Raw genomic sequence first — 15334 nt, 5'->3', positions numbered from 1 at the left:
TTAGTCCTTCTTGTCCTTGAACTCGGCGTCGTGCACGTTCTCGTCCTTGTTGTCATCACTGGCCGCACTCTCACCCTGCTGCGACTTGTAGACGGCCTCACCGATCTTCATCGACAGCTTCTGTACTTCCTCAAGAGCAGCCTTGATCTCCTCCGTGTTGTCGCCCTCCGACTTGGTTCGCAGGTCAGTGAGAGCAGTCTTGACCTGCTCGAGAGTCTCCGCGTCGATCTTGTCTTCGTGCTCCTTCAGTGTCTTTTCGGTCGAGTACAACGTCGAGTCAGCATCGTTCTTGGCCTCAATCAGCTCCTTACGCTGCTGGTCAGCAGCAGCGTTGGCCTCGGCGTCAGCAACCATCTTCTCGATCTCCGCCTCGGACAGACCGCCACTGGACTGGATCACAATGTTCTGCTCCTTGCCCGTGGCCTTGTCACGAGCACCGACGTTCACGATTCCGTTGGCGTCAATGTCGAAGCTCACCTCGATCTGAGGCACACCACGAGGGGCAGGCGGGATACCCACCAGATCGAAGTTACCGAGCAGCTTGTTGTCCGCAGCCATCTCACGTTCGCCCTGCAGCACCTTGATGCCCACCTGAGTCTGCGAGTCCGCCGCAGTCGAGAACACCTGCGACTTCTTGGTCGGGATGGTCGTGTTACGCGGAATCAGCTTCGTGAACACACCACCCAGAGTCTCAATACCCAGAGACAGAGGAGTCACATCCAGCAGCAAAATGTCCTTGACGTCACCACGCAACACACCACCCTGGATAGCAGCGCCCATAGCCACGACTTCATCCGGGTTCACACCCTTCGAGGGCTTCTTACCGAAGAACTCCTCCACCGTCGTCTGCACCTTGGGCATACGCGACATACCGCCGACCAGAATGACCTCGTTGATTTCGCTCTTGTCCAGACCAGCGTCCTTGACGCACTTCTTGCAAGGACCCATAGTACGCTCGATGAGCTTGCCCACCAGCTTCTCGAATGTGGCACGTGTGATCTTCATGTTTAAGTGCTTAGGGCCTGTAGCGTCGGCCGTGATGAAAGGCAGACTGATGTCCGTCTGGGCCAGACCATCCAGCTCACGCTTGGCCTTCTCAGCAGCTTCACGGAGACGCTGCATAGCCAGGTTGTCTCCCGACAGGTCGATGCTCGTCTCCTTCTTGAACTCGTTCACAAGGTAGCGCAGCAGCTCCTCATCGAAGTCCTCACCGCCTAGAAGAGTGTCACCGTTGGTCGACTTGACCTCAAACACACCGCCAGAGATCTCCAGGATCGACACATCGAAGGTACCGCCACCCAAGTCGAAGACAGCAATGACCTTACCGTCGGCCTTGTCCATACCGTAAGCCAGAGCAGCAGCCGTGGGCTCGTTGATAATACGAAGCACGTCCAGACCGGCAATCTTACCGGCATCCTTGGTGGCCTGACGCTGCGAGTCGTTGAAGTAGGCAGGGACCGTCACAACGGCCTGAGTGATAGGCTTACCCAAGAAACCATCGGCAGTCTCCTTCATCTTAGTCAGAACCATGGATCCGATCTGCGAGGGCGAGTACTTCTGGCCCTTAGCCTCAACCCAAGCGTCCTTGCCGTTGTTGCCCTTGACAATCTTGTATGACACGACCTTGGACACCTCCTGGGTCTCCTTGTCCTCGAACTTACGGCCAATCAGACGCTTCACGGCGTAGAACGTGTTCTCCGGGTTAGTCACAGCCTGACGCTTGGCAGGCATGCCGACAAGACGCTCGTCGTTGTCCAGGATGGCCACAACTGAGGGCGTCGTGCGAGCACCCTCCGAGTTCTCAATCACACGCGCGGTCTTGCCCTCCATGACAGCCACGCACGAGTTGGTCGTACCCAGGTCAATACCGATGACCTCCGAGCCGGCGGCGGCCGAGAACATGCGCTTGGCAGCGGCAGGAGCGGGGTTGCGGACGGCTAGACGCAGCATTCTTGTGTGAGGGGCTGGGATCTGGAGATGTGGGGAAATGCGCAAATTTGCAATTGAAGCAAAGAGCCTCGTCAGCCACTCGCTGGGCCATACGTACTTGAGCTTTAGTGTCCTAAATTACTGTCGCAGTCTGTAATCTAGAACATGCTGTTTTCAGTGTTTTAAACAGATGTATTTGATTTAAGAGGCTCACGAATTATAACAAGAGCAAAACCCTTCCGCTTTTTGATAGGTCATTTGTTTTCGGATTTACCAATTATGTTGGATAATGCGGGCCGGACCTTTTTCTTGTGGACCTTTCCAATCTTATCGGAGACGTCTCGATGAAGACCGAAGTTGCCTTCGAGAACGGAAGAAAACTCCGCCGGTATTGAAAACGGCATAGTCAATGCGCCATGGACGCAATGTGATAGAGCTGAATATGCTACTCTGCCAACGCCAAATTTGGGTCCGTTTCAATATGTGCTTACCACGATTTCTTATTTGGATCCTTCCAGAACATCAAGGAAGGAATGATTGTATGTTCGCACTTAAGTGAATATTGACCGCGTCAGCCACTCAAAGTAAAGCAAGTGCGGACAATGGTGTCGCTGTTCGGCAAGAATAAGGATGGCAGAACGCTACGCCCGCGTGTGAAACGCGCGACTCCTCTTATGGACGTTGGTCTCGCGGTCGTCTTGGGTGCCGTAACAGGCGTGTATATCTTCAAGGACACGATGCAACGCTGGCAGATTTCTGAAGGCGAATATGTGGCAGCGGAGGTCAGCAAGGCGAATCAGGCAGCACAAAACGTGCAAGCTTCGGCGTCACAAGAATCGACAAGAAACTAGAGCAGAGGAAGTGGCCACTATAGCAGGAGAACACTGTTCCAATTCAATGTTGCAATAATGGAGATAGGACAGAAGGATCTAGTAAGGCAAGTCATTTTCTGCATAAACTGTAAAAGCATAAGATAATACCACTACGGTGTATAGGCTGTAGGCCAGTGTCGCTGGCGGTGACACAGCGGCACGTCGGCCGCAGCACGCACGATGCATTTGACCGTCAAACTCTTTAACACTATAAAAACACTTCATGTATTAATTCCTAGTCCTATTAAACCGTAGTAGCAGAAATTACTACCGTTTACATCATACTTTTTCTGAGCAAATTGGCAATTTGCAGGAACCCACGGTCAATATGAGCGACGTCGCACAGATCCTGGGGCTTGCGGGGCCTAAGACGGGCGCCAATGGGGCTGCAGCGGGTGATCTGGGCCAGCTTAAGCCATCGGGCGCGTCGCCTTCGGTACGCGGGAAGGCGAGTGGCAGCAGCAGCAAGCAGAAGAAGCTCACTGGCATGCAGCGCGAGGTGCTCGAGCTACTTGAGAGTAGTCACCGCGCCAGTCACGCTCTGTATCAGGGTTTTGGCAAAACTAGCTTGAAACAAAAGTGGCAAGAGCGTAAGAAGTCACCAGCTGTCAAGTGGATCCGCAAGTCCTTCCGAAACCCGGCGCGTGCAGCGTTGGCGGGTGAGAACGGGGAGGAAGGTCTGACGCTTAGTCACTGGGGAAAAGCCCACCTGGAACAGCCCGACTACGTTTTCGCCCGGTTCAACGTCAAGAGCGAGACAACCAGCTGCTCTAATAAGGAATACGAGGCAGTGCTAGCACATCACCAAGACCCAATGATGAAGTGGAGTAAAGAGGAGATGGATCTGCTGCTGAAACTCTGCCAACGCTTCGATCTGCGGTAAGCTATAAAACCTCTATCCATATTATTTAAACTTGTATGTAATAGAGACAATCATGCCTGTGTACTGTACAGGTGGGTCGTGATCTCGGACAAGTACAATTCCAACCCAGTTGCCAAAGGCTCCCCTAGATCTGTCGAAGATATCAAGTACTGCTACTACGAAGCGACGCGATTGATAGCTGAATACCGAGACAAGAAGGAGCTGGAAAGAAAGGTTTCTGCTGCTACACCAGCTGTCTCTCCTGCAGCAACCGCAGTATCCACTCCAGTTGCAGTTGCTGAGCATACGTCTACGCCAACTCCCGCGACGCCAACGTCGTCAACGTCAGAGCACTACAAATTCAACATTGATTATGAGAAACAACGCAAGAAACAACTGGATCTTGCCTTCTCTCGCACAGTCGAGGAGGAGAATGAGATTCGTCGTCTTAATGATGAGCTACGTGGTGTGGAGCAGCAACTTAAGAAGGTGGCGGTCAGAGCTGATCTCAAGAAGAAGAAGGAGCTGGCTGATGTGCCATACGAGATCAAGCGCACACTCCCGACTGGTGTCATTCTACGGAGCTCGTTGCTGGCCCTACCTCAACAGAAACACGCACTGAGTGCCAAGCTACTGAAGAAGCTGCAGCTTCTGTTAGATGAGATGGGTGTGCCTGCGCGTCCAATGCCTACGAAACCAGTGTGCGAAACCTTTGACAAGCTACGTCAAGATGCTGTGGGATTACTATCACTGCGGAAGCATCTGAAGAGTAAACAGAACGAAGCTCAAGCTCTACGGGATCGCTACCACGCGCTCACTGGACAAGAGTACAAGCCGATCACAACCGCCGTCACTATGTCTGGTAAGAATTTCGTCCACGCTGTGTGCTCTCATGACGTACTTATGCTAACGTAAATGTATTATATGCAGAACGACCAGGTGATGCTGCGCTGGCTGACGGTAGCAACTCCGGTACTTCAGCGGCGAACTATACGCTTACAGGTGCGTTTTTCTACTGTGTTTTTGGTTAAGCTCTGCTTATAACGTGGTGATGTGGTTGTAGGCAAGACGTCAAAGCACTCGGAAAAGGCTCCTCGCACAGCTAAGAGACGCAGCTCGAGTAGCCATCCTGGTCTTCCTGCTAAGCGCAACAAGAAAGTGTTGCGTTAAGTTCTAAATACCAAGTGTCTGTTACCTTCATTAAATATCGAACATATCAACACTGCATCATTCACCAAGTCTATCTAATCTACATTGCTGATGATCATGCGTAGCGGTTTGCTCTCTTGTTCTTTTGGACATATCCTAAGGAGGGGATTTCTTTTTTACTTTTTTTTTTACTTTTTTCATGGGGGGATTTTTCTTTTCTTTTCTTCTCTTCTCCCTCTTCTCCCTCTTTTCTCAAGATTCATGAGCTCGTTGTTCATCAGCATCATTATGACCTACCAACCTAGTAGTACGGGTGGAAGCCGCGTCCACGACCTCCACGGAATCCTCCACGGGGTGGGCCACGGCCACGTCCTCGTCCCCGTCCTCGGCCACGACCTCCGCGGCCTCCACGGGACATGTTGAATCCACGCACGTTCTGTCGCTTGGGCGTGACCTTAAGCTGTCGGCCACGGAACATGGTGTCGTTCAGCAAGAGCGCGCTCTCCACGGCGTCATGTGAGGCAAACTCGATGTATGCGTAGCCCTTGGGTTGGCCCGTGAACTTATCGCATAGGATCGTCACGCGGTTAATGGTGCCGCATGACTGGAAGAGAGCCTGGAGCTCCTCGGGTGTGCTACCGTAGTCTACCTGGCCGATGTAAATGGACGTGTCGTCCATCTGTGCCGGCTGTGCGTTGGCTGCCGCCCCAGCAGCTCCACCGTTCATCTCGTTAAGCGTTGAAGCTGTGTTCTTGCCCATCTGGGACTCCACCTCGGACTGCATCTCGCTCAACTTGGCGGCTTCCTCCTCCATCTCCTTCACACGACGCTTCATGTCCTCGATCTCGGCATCTACCGCCTCGGTAGACTCCTCGGGAGCAGCAGCGGTCTCTCCATCCGTCTTGGAAGCCTCCGATTCGCCCACAAGACTCGCCGCCTCAGCCTCCAGCTTGTTCACGTCCACCGCTTCGTCCGCCATCTCTACTTGTCTTGCTTTTTGTAAGTGGCAAGGGACTCCACTTAAAACCCTCTAATAATGATTTTATAGTCCTTATAATAGGTTACCGATGTGTAGATTATGTAGTCGTCAGTTTATCTTCGCACAATGGCGACGCTGGGGACGCAGATGGAGACGCTGCTGGCGTCCTGGGACGACGCCACGGCGCCGATAGATTCGCGTGTGAGAGAGGACCCTCTGCTATTTGCATCTGTGTCAGAAATTCTTGCTAAACACCCCAAGAAACCTGCCTGTAATGTCCAATGTCGTCCCTGGGAGCACGAGGACTTCCTAGCACGAGTCAGCAGCTTCTCCATCGCCTCCTGGTTCGCCAAACCAGACGTTATCAGTGCATTCGAGTGTGCTCGTCATGGATGGATGAACTCAGCTCCAGATCAACTGCATTGCAACTGGTACGAGAGAATAAAAACGATACGATGACGAACTGTTGATACTGACGCTGTTTGGTGCAGTTGCAAGCAGTTTTTGTGCTTCAAGATCAACGATAAGCTGAGTACGGCAGGTGCACTTAAAGTGGCTCATATATTTGCTGAACAGTTGATAACTGGGCACACTGAGCTGTGTCCATGGCGTGGAAATCCATCCCCAGAAGCATTCACGACGGTGAGGAAGTTACAATTAAGCATGCAAGTTTTTTTGTTTACTAACCGAGGTTCGTACAGCTTCCTATCGCGAGTAAACGCCAAGTATACGAGACGTTTATGGTTCGACTAGAGGAATTGGTGACGCAAATGCACAAGAAAGATGAGCGAATGAAAAGTATTAAAGTCATGGATGCAGTCGCAGCCAAGATATTAAAAGAAGCAGATGACTCTGAGGATGCTGCAGATTTTCAGAATACTACGACGTTTGCATCGAAGCTATTAGCGAAGAGTCCACTGCTCAGAGACGCCTCCGTGAGCTCTGAAGTGCTTGTTAACGCTGCATTCCTGGTCGTGTGTGGATGGCAATTTGATGATAAAGACGAGGAAATGCTGTGGTGCGGATCCTGCAATCGAAGGTGGCAAGCTATCCCGACCAAGAAGAATGATGGTGAAGAGAGTGAACCCCCTGCAAAGCGTATGAAGACTGACGCAGTGCAGTCAGTTGATCTACTGTCCCAGCACCGACACTTCTGTCCGTGGGTTGCTGAGCGTAAATCTACTGGTGTAGATGACTATGGTGAGATGGACCCAAAGTTGTGGGAATTCATCAAACTGCCGGGGTGGAAGCAATATGCTCAGGTAACGTATCCCCTTCTCAAGTGCTATCACGTGTATGTTTTCTGAATTCTGTTGTTTTTGGACAGGCTTTGTGTTTTCTCGGCAATTTAGAAGACCGAGCTATCGTGGCTGTGGCTTCTAGCGACTTAAACGCAACGAAGGTGTGCGATCCAGTGGAAGCACTGGAGTCAATACGGGCTGTACTGGGTCTGTAACGTAGTAATTACGACTTGGAATCAAGGTTTGACGCTATAATTGAGCTGCAGTTAAGTTGTTAAGTTTGAACCCGTGCAGTGTTGAAATACGTATGAGACGATGTGTCGTTGTCGTTACGGTCGATGCTTGTCTATTGATATGCACATCACACACACCCAGGTAGCCATAGTGCATTCGGTGAGATGAGCGAGTTGAGCGACGATGACGGTGCCGACCTGTTCGAAAGTGACTCGGATGATCAAGTCAGTAAAGTTGACACCTCACTCGCCTTACCTTCGCTACCTCTTGACGACGGAGAACTACCCAAAAATACTGACTGCGCTGGAGATCGAAGTGTTGGTGAGTTTAACGTTCGTGACGCATTAAGTCCAGCAAAACGTGAAGAAGGGCACGAGCTCGACCACGAAGATAATTCAGCAAGAGATGACTATGGTGATATAGGCCAAGCGGAATTGGAACCTTGTCAAACAAACCGATTGAGCGATGAGCTATCAACCGAAAAGGATGCTGGTAGAAGCGGAGATGATCAGCTTCCGGCCACAGTAACGCACTGTGAAAGTCCAAAGATAAACGATCATCAACAGGTCGATGCAGATTACAAGACGTTTGGGCATGAAAAGCTCGACAACGAGCACGATACTGCTCAAATCGACCGTCTGGATGATGATTTTACTCCTTCCGACAACACAAAAATGGCCACTTCATTGGAAATTACGAACACGACACAAGACGCAAGTGAGCACAAAGCAGTGCATTTTAAACATGACGACTCGGTGCCCTTAATTGCTGTCTCTGAAGAAATAATTGAAGAACTAAACCACACAAAAACCTTACTGGATGAAGATGCAAATGAGCGTAGAAGTCTGCAACAAGCTGACACCAACCCGACATACTCTACTCCTATCACGAACGCTCCAAAGCAATCAGTGTATACCGTTGAAACCTTATTTCCTGTGGTATACGAAAGCAACACACCCTCAACACCCAATGAAATAGGTCAAGTAGAGCCAATATCAAACGATACAATTCGGAGACGAAGAACCGATAGTAACCGGGATAAGACTATTGCTTCGCGTATTGCCTCTCTCCAAGCACGACTCGAAGCAGCTAAGAGCGAATTAGTAAACGCAACACGCACGTTCAAACTTAAATTGTCGCTGGTTGAGAGCGACAACAAGAAACTATCGGAACGGAATACTCGTTTAAAGACTCAACTCTCGTTAGCGACTGCAAATCTGCAGCGATCAAATGCTGAAATGATGAAACTAAAGACTGAGAACGAAATTTATGCTACGAAGCTACCGAAATTACAAGCTGAACTTTTACTAGAGACATCGCAAGTAGATGAAACACAGGCACACTCTGTACAGACCCAGTTGGTATTATCACAGCTGAAGGCACGGTCTCATGTCCTCCAGACTCGAACTCATTCTCTCGAGACGCAGAACAACAAGCTGACACAACAGCTACGAGAGTGTCAGCAACACTTGAAGCGGAAGACTGCAGCATTGCAGCAACAGACCGAGAAGGCGATTCGAATTGAGACCGACATGAACGAACTCAAGACCACGTACGCCCACGAAAAACTTGCTTGGAAGAACCGGTTGACAGCTGCTTTACAGCGTTTTGAACACGATAAAAACAAGTTAGAAACTCAGTTCGAAACTGCAGAGAGAAAAGAGTTCCGTGAGGCGAAGGACAGAGCGGAGAAAGCTGGTAAGAAGCGACGAATGGCAGAAGCCACGACAGCTAAGTTGGAAGCAAGGTTGAAGCAATGCAAGCACGAACTCTCATCTGCTAATGACACGGCTCAACGTCGAACAAACGAAGTACGAACTCTCGAGGCTCTACTGCGCAAGGCACACCGTACTGAAGCCACGCTTCGCAACGATTTAGCCGTCTGTAAGACTAGACTACGCTCTCTTCAGGATGTGAAGAAGCGTAGCATGGCACGTTCTGCTATTGGGGAAACTCGTCGTCATCGACTTAGAAATCAGATTCCTGTTGAGATGCTGCTACAAGTAACTTACAGTAGCGACGAAGAAGAACAAGAGAACCAGGTGAATGAGAGTTGTGACCATGTTCACGCTTCCATTAAAGACCCCCCACCCTCACCCTGTAGTGAATGTCCTCTGCTTGAAGACGAGCTACAACAATTGAAACAAGAACTTCGTCGCTTGAGATCACTTCACGTCACTGAGCTGAATGCTCAGGCGTCAGTACTGGATGCGTTGCTGCAACACACAAAAGACAACAGATAGCGAGCAGTGCCAAATTAAAATCAAGCGACCAGTTGCATCTTCTCCAAAAGATGTTCGATCGATAACTTACAGCGAAATCTTAAAGGTTTATTTTATGGGGGTGCATCATGCACTGCATGTACCGAAGTTGAAATTTGTGCTGGTGCACCTTTTGGATTTAGCGATACCGGTATCTATAAATCTGTTTAAAAAATAATAAACTGTAGTAAATACGTTATCATAGTTAAGCTCCTACACCTCTTAAATTTGTTAAGAACGATACAGAAATCTGCCTGAATAAGGAACGGGGTTTCAACTAATAACCTCGCAAATTTTATAGTTGGGAAAGATTTTAGGGAGATGGGATAGTGATGGGCAAGGTACTGACAAAACAATCCAGGCACTGACTTTGTTTTCAATTTAAAAAAATGGCGCGCAGTAGGTAAACCTCCTTCGCTTCAAGCCCTACGAGCCGAACTTCTTTCCTACATGCTCACTATGCGACTGCGTCCTCAGTACCCCCATGTCCGCCAATCGTCTCCGCCTCACCTAGTCCGAAAAGGTAGCCATCCTCGAGAAGGCTGCTCGCTCACCTTAAATGAGCTAGCTGAGTGGGCGGTTGAAGAGTTTGGGCTTCCAACGGCCCCTGGCAAAAGGACAATATACCGTTTACTCAAATTAAGTGCTGTGCTGCGCGGATGGCCTGTGGAAAAAAGCTGTACGCAAGAAGGCGCAGAGGTTGGTCTCTCTCTAAGCAACGTCCGTGTTGAGGGAATCATTAGCATTAACCGCTAAGAGAAATTGACGTGAATCAATATTTGATATGCAGGACATCTTATCGCAAAAAATGATGTTCGCATTGGATCGCCTAGGCGAAGGCCTCGACAAGCCGTACAACGTCGACCAGCTAACTGCACTGCTCTGATGCGAGGCTGCATGGTCTAAAGCTAGCGCTTCCACGATTTAACACTGCTGGAATCACTCTGGTCTCACTCAAAAGTTAAATCTTCAATTTATCCTAACTTAATTCAATACATGCACATGATCCGATATCATAGTCTGTTTTTAGCGAGCTCTTTCTTAATTTATACCAGGCGCTCCTTATTCAGGCAGATTTATGTATATGATTTGAGCGAGGCTGCCATTATCTATCATCGAAAAGAATGTTTTTCTTAGAAGCTCACAACGGTAATTTATCAGCGAGCTCACCTGCTGCGACGACCACAGCCCGACTTAGGGCACTATACTTCGTCACCGTCGCGGTGCGTGAGCTGCTGCGGAACCTCTTCGCTAATTATACATGTACTTCTACTTATAATTTCTCATTTATTGTGCATTTCAAGGCTTTTGCTCACAATTTATTATAAATAGAGGTCGTTTTATTAAATCGAGGTCTGAAAAGGTACAAATCGATCTACCGAGTTCGTAGATGCTTACCGATGAAGCCAAAGTTGACTGGCTACTCAGCGATTGGCTGATATCATCGAGAGGATCTTGCAAGCACTTCTGAAATGGCTTGAAGTATTGCAGGACGACAATTATGCCGATGAAAGACACCAGACTCACCGTGTAGGATAGGCTGTTGATCGTTTTCGAAGCTGAACGAGACACTATCAAGGGCACAGCGCGGCAAAACCAAGTGGCACTGTACCAAGCTCGGATATGGAAAAGGAAGAAGACTGGGTTAGAGGCTGCTGTGAAAAGAAATCCGCGTGCAAGATCTCTAAGCCGGGGCAGACCCTGCGCAGCACCTCAGTTGGAAGAAAACCTTGATCGCCAGATTCTAGAGCGCCGAAGCGCGGAAATTGTAGTCTTCTCAAACCAAGTGATGGCTAAAGCCCTTTCAATGGATCGCAACTTTCGTAAAGGAAAGCGATCGGCTATGTGGAGTTGAATATATGCGTTTTTCGCCTGCAATGATGAAGTATTCGACGTAGGACGCACGTTGGCCAAAACTTGAGTGGCCACTTGCAAAAAAACAAGGCGAGAGTTTGTAGAAGGAGCGAACGAGAGAATTGAGCCTGGGGGAACTTTGCAGAGGAAATCTCCGTCACTTCGGGTTAATCTGGATGAGAGCACTGCACTTTTTTAATTGACGGCATCATCGACGAAAAGAATGCTCGCACAGTTTCGATTAGGGGAGGTGGATTGCAGCGGGGCTGCCGTAGCTTTAGCGTCAGAGGAAGACGTTCGACTCAAAGAGTCACTAATACTAAGTTCCTTATCCAAAGGACACTTACAGCCCAAGACCAGGGCTCAAAGTTAACACCTTAACTTTTATGCTTCAAAACCAGAAGTGTTTTATTTACTATTATTGCGGCCAAGCCGCCTAGGGGTAAATGTATTTCTTTAACTATCTAGCATAGTTAAACCTAATCAAATGCATAACGTGTGGCTTTCAGCCAACGTACTGAGAGACCTTGTTAACTCTCCAACTTATGTACTGAGAGTTTGTTAACTCTCCGGGTACTTCGTACCCCTGTGTGCTCCACACCATGTAACCCCGTTACACTCTCCCTCACTAAGATGAGAACATACCGCTCTCGAACTTTCCTCAGCGAGGTCACGTCTTGTCAAGACGACGGAGGTCACTAGACCTCACCTCTGCGTTCTGCAGCTCCACGAGCTCACAAACGCGTTCGCATCCTTGATGCCTGGCACTTTTACTCCGGCCCACGGCCCAACGTCTCCAGCGCGTCGCGCCACCCCTGCCTCGTCGGTCCCAGACCCCCAACTGCGCTCCGCAACTGCTCCAAGAGCATCTTCGTCTCTTTCGGTGGCACAGTACCACCAAGAGTATCGCCGTCGCCACGGTCAACGCTCCATGAGCCGTCAACAAGAAGAGAGCAAAGCTCAAAACTCGTCAGAACCGCGGGCGCCGCCCAGAGGGAACGATGTTCTGTTCTCGGAACTCGAAGAGGGCGAAGTCGATTACGACGAGCCCATGGGTAGTGAGGATCGCTCCAACCCAACCTCTCCGAGGTCGCACACTGGTGCCGCGTCTTCCCCAGCTTCCTCTGTGAGGTCTAGCCGCTCAACGGCGCAATCTCAAACAAGAAGAGACCTGCGGACACCGCATCCGTTCTCTGAGCGTTCGAATCCGATTCGCTCGCTACGCGATGCGCCACCGCTATCGTCGCGGTATGACGAGGAAGATCGATACGATCACAACGTCATTACGAATGACCTGGACGAGGCCCAAGGCCGTCAGTTGTCCAATGAGCAGCGCTCGCAGTCGTTCCGACCTGTGGTCCGACCACTTGTTCTAACGTCACGCCGTGACTACGGCTTCCAGCCGCGGAACCCTGCCGAAGCGGCCCGCCTCGCGGCGCAGCAGCCGCTGAACACGTACACGTGTGGGCCTGCGGCCTCGACTGCTGATGAGCAAGTGCAACGGCACCGGCTCCGAGAGCGATATCTGACTCCACAAGTCACAACTCCTCAGGAGTATCAGGCGCGCCTGCATATGCAGCTCAGCCGCCAACCGGATTCCCTCCATGCGAACCATTCCGGTTGTCTCAACCCTGGGGAATCCCAGCGTGCTTATGAAGCACAATTCCGAAGCTGGGTGGAGGGAGCTCGACGGCTCCCCTCCTACAATGCTCTTCGAGCAAGTTTCTCTGAAACTGATATTCGTCTTGAGAGACGTTTGCGCTTAGACTTCGCTAAGTCGAAGGCACGTCGACGGACACTGGGACCCCGTCCCCATCACCTCGAGGCGTCACCACCTCTTGTTCATGCTGCGAGCACCGCTCATTCCTATGAGCCGGCTGCTCCAGCCACTGGTCGGAGCTTGAGCTCAGCCACCGACCTGTCATCCCCGCGTTCTAGCGGCGGGAAGCGCTCGGCGCCTGACGACGCGGTCGTACGCCGTAGCGGCGGGGCAGTGAGTGTGCCCGATCAAAAGCGTCGACGACGTCAGGGCAGTCCTGCCGGAGGACAACCTCAAACTCCCAAGAGTTTTGTGAGTGAGGATAACCCCTCCATTTCACAAGGTACTGAGTACGACCCTGGCGCCTGCGCCTCGCCACCAGGCGTTCCACATGGGAGTGAAGCTCGCCGTGCTCGTCGAGCAGAGCAGGAGGAGGCCGAGCCTCAGCTGGACTCTCGCGTCGCGAGTCGCAGCGACGTGTTCGCGCTGGAGCAGCGTGTGGGTTCTCTGAACCAGTATCTCCATGATACGACTGACTCTCTGAGTCGCCTTGCAGATGGTCTCGATGAGACGAACCACCGCGTGGACTGGTTTGAACAACCACAGTCGGTTCAGAACCGAGTCGCGGACCTTGAGCGTCAAGTCGCTCAGCTGCAAGGTCAGATCGACTTGCTGTTGCGTCTTGTGGCCCCGCCACCTGCTGTCGCTCAGCCTGCCGTGGTTCGGCCTCCCGCTGCTGCGCAGCCTGTCGTGGCCCAGCCACCGTTGGCGCCAACGCCTCCGCGCTCACCTGAGCAGGGTCCTAATACGGCTTGAGTAAGCCAACGTAGAAAACTGGATGCGTGCGCATCTTCTTCGGAAGGTTAAGCGTATACGCTAGGCCCTTCTTGGCCACGACCTTGAACGGCCCTATGAACCGTGGTCTCAATTTTGTCTTAAAGACTGCAGACACTGCATGAGTAGGTAGGTTTTTGGCATTTAATAAAACTAGGTCTCCGACCTCAAACCTTTCTTCATTGCGTCTGCCTTTGGCATCTGCATGTTCTTTTTGCATGTCTTGGCTTTCAGCCATAGCGTCGCGTACTTGACGCATTACGCTTAGTCTCAAAGAGACAAAGTCATCGACTTGCTTGCGAACCGCAACAGGGCTGACATCAGCTAGCCGCTCGGCTATCCCTCCCCCACCAAGCCCTGAGCCACTGCGTGGCGGCGTCAGTGGGACGCGAGGGTTAACCAAGCCGTTCACATAGAACGGAGTGTAGCCTGTCGAGGCGTGCACTGCATTATTTAATGCGAACTCAACGAGTGGGAGCATCTGGCTCCAGCGTTTTGGCGCCTCAGCGCATACGCTTCGGAGGATATCCTCCACAACGCGATTCACGCGTTCGGTTTGACCATCGGTCTGCGGATGGTCCGCTGTGGACATGTCCAACCGAGTGCCAAGCACTCTGAAGAGGGACGTCCAGAACTTCGCGGTGAAGCGCGGGTCTCGATCCGAGACAATTGCCTCAGGCAAGCCATGTTGGCGAAAGACTCGGTCTAAAAACAGCAAAGCTGTACCTTCACCATCTATGGTGTCCGGCACCGCCGCTAAATGAGCCATCTTGCTCAATCGGTCTACAAAGACCACTATACCTGTGTTTCCCGCCTTATCCTTGGGAAGGCCAAACACAAAGTCCATACTCATGGACTGCCAGCATCCCTTGGGGACAGGCAAACTCGCCAATGGCGCTGCCGTGCTCGGCGCGGACTTCGTCCGTTGACACGTCTCACACGTGCGTACATAGGTGCCAACCCACTTATACATCTTGGGCCACCAGTACATCGAGCTCACCGAGCCATAGGTCTTCTCCCGACCTAAGTGCCCGCCCACGGGCGTATCATGAACCTCATAGAGGATTCGATACTTTAGATCCTCATCATGAGGAACGACTACACGAGGGTTATCCTCAGAGTCGGTGCTGTAGTACAGCAGGCCGCCATCGAGTGAGTATCGATGCAGCCTCGCGCGTAAGCGCTCAGACAATTCCTTGTCAGAGTCTTTAAACTCTTCGCTCCCAAGAGCCCGTAGCAGCGCTACGCACATGTCGTCTTGTGCATACGCTCCGCGTATCAAGTCAGGCACTGACGACGTCACTGTCGTGACATGGGCTAACTCGTAGTCCGGCCTGCTCGAGAGCGCATCGGCCACTAC

General features: G+C 51.2%; 5 protein-coding genes across 5 annotated transcripts; 3 read left to right on the top strand and 2 right to left on the bottom strand.

The window, feature by feature from the left end:
- PITG_15786 (heat shock 70 kDa protein, mitochondrial precursor) lies at window positions 1-1902 on the bottom strand (the record flags this gene model as incomplete). Its single annotated transcript, XM_002897997.1, has 1 exon — window positions 1-1902. The coding sequence occupies one exon, from the start codon at window positions 1900-1902 to the stop codon at window positions 1-3; it is 1902 nt and encodes a 633-aa protein (XP_002898043.1).
- Window positions 1903-3101: 1199 nt separating this feature from the next.
- PITG_15785 (uncharacterized protein) lies at window positions 3102-4833 on the top strand (the record flags this gene model as incomplete). Its single annotated transcript, XM_002897996.1, has 5 exons — window positions 3102-3680; window positions 3756-3897; window positions 3967-4525; window positions 4594-4665; window positions 4727-4833. 5 exons carry the CDS (start codon window positions 3130-3132, stop codon window positions 4831-4833), a joined length of 1431 nt encoding a protein of 476 aa, XP_002898042.1.
- Window positions 4834-5059: 226 nt separating this feature from the next.
- PITG_15784 (polyadenylate-binding protein 2) lies at window positions 5060-5800 on the bottom strand (the record flags this gene model as incomplete). Its single annotated transcript, XM_002897995.1, has 1 exon — window positions 5060-5800. One exon carries the CDS (start codon window positions 5789-5791, stop codon window positions 5114-5116), a length of 678 nt encoding a protein of 225 aa, XP_002898041.1.
- A 117-nt stretch (window positions 5801-5917) lies between these two features.
- PITG_15783 (uncharacterized protein) lies at window positions 5918-7296 on the top strand (the record flags this gene model as incomplete). Its single annotated transcript, XM_002897994.1, has 5 exons — window positions 5918-6022; window positions 6095-6222; window positions 6283-6433; window positions 6493-7053; window positions 7119-7296. The coding sequence occupies 5 exons, from the start codon at window positions 5918-5920 to the stop codon at window positions 7245-7247; spliced, it is 1074 nt and encodes a 357-aa protein (XP_002898040.1).
- A 1208-nt stretch (window positions 7297-8504) lies between these two features.
- On the top strand, window positions 8505-9509 carry PITG_15782 (uncharacterized protein; the record flags this gene model as incomplete). Its single annotated transcript, XM_002897993.1, has 1 exon — window positions 8505-9509. The coding sequence occupies one exon, from the start codon at window positions 8505-8507 to the stop codon at window positions 9507-9509; it is 1005 nt and encodes a 334-aa protein (XP_002898039.1).
- Between the last annotated feature and the right edge of the window lie 5825 nt (window positions 9510-15334).

The sequence above is a fragment of the Phytophthora infestans genome, genomic scaffold (assembly GCF_000142945.1).
Source record: "Phytophthora infestans T30-4 supercont1.40 genomic scaffold, whole genome shotgun sequence".
NCBI classification, from domain to species: domain Eukaryota; phylum Oomycota; class Peronosporomycetes; order Peronosporales; family Peronosporaceae; genus Phytophthora; species Phytophthora infestans.
This window is presented reverse-complemented; position numbering and strand designations above follow the sequence as displayed.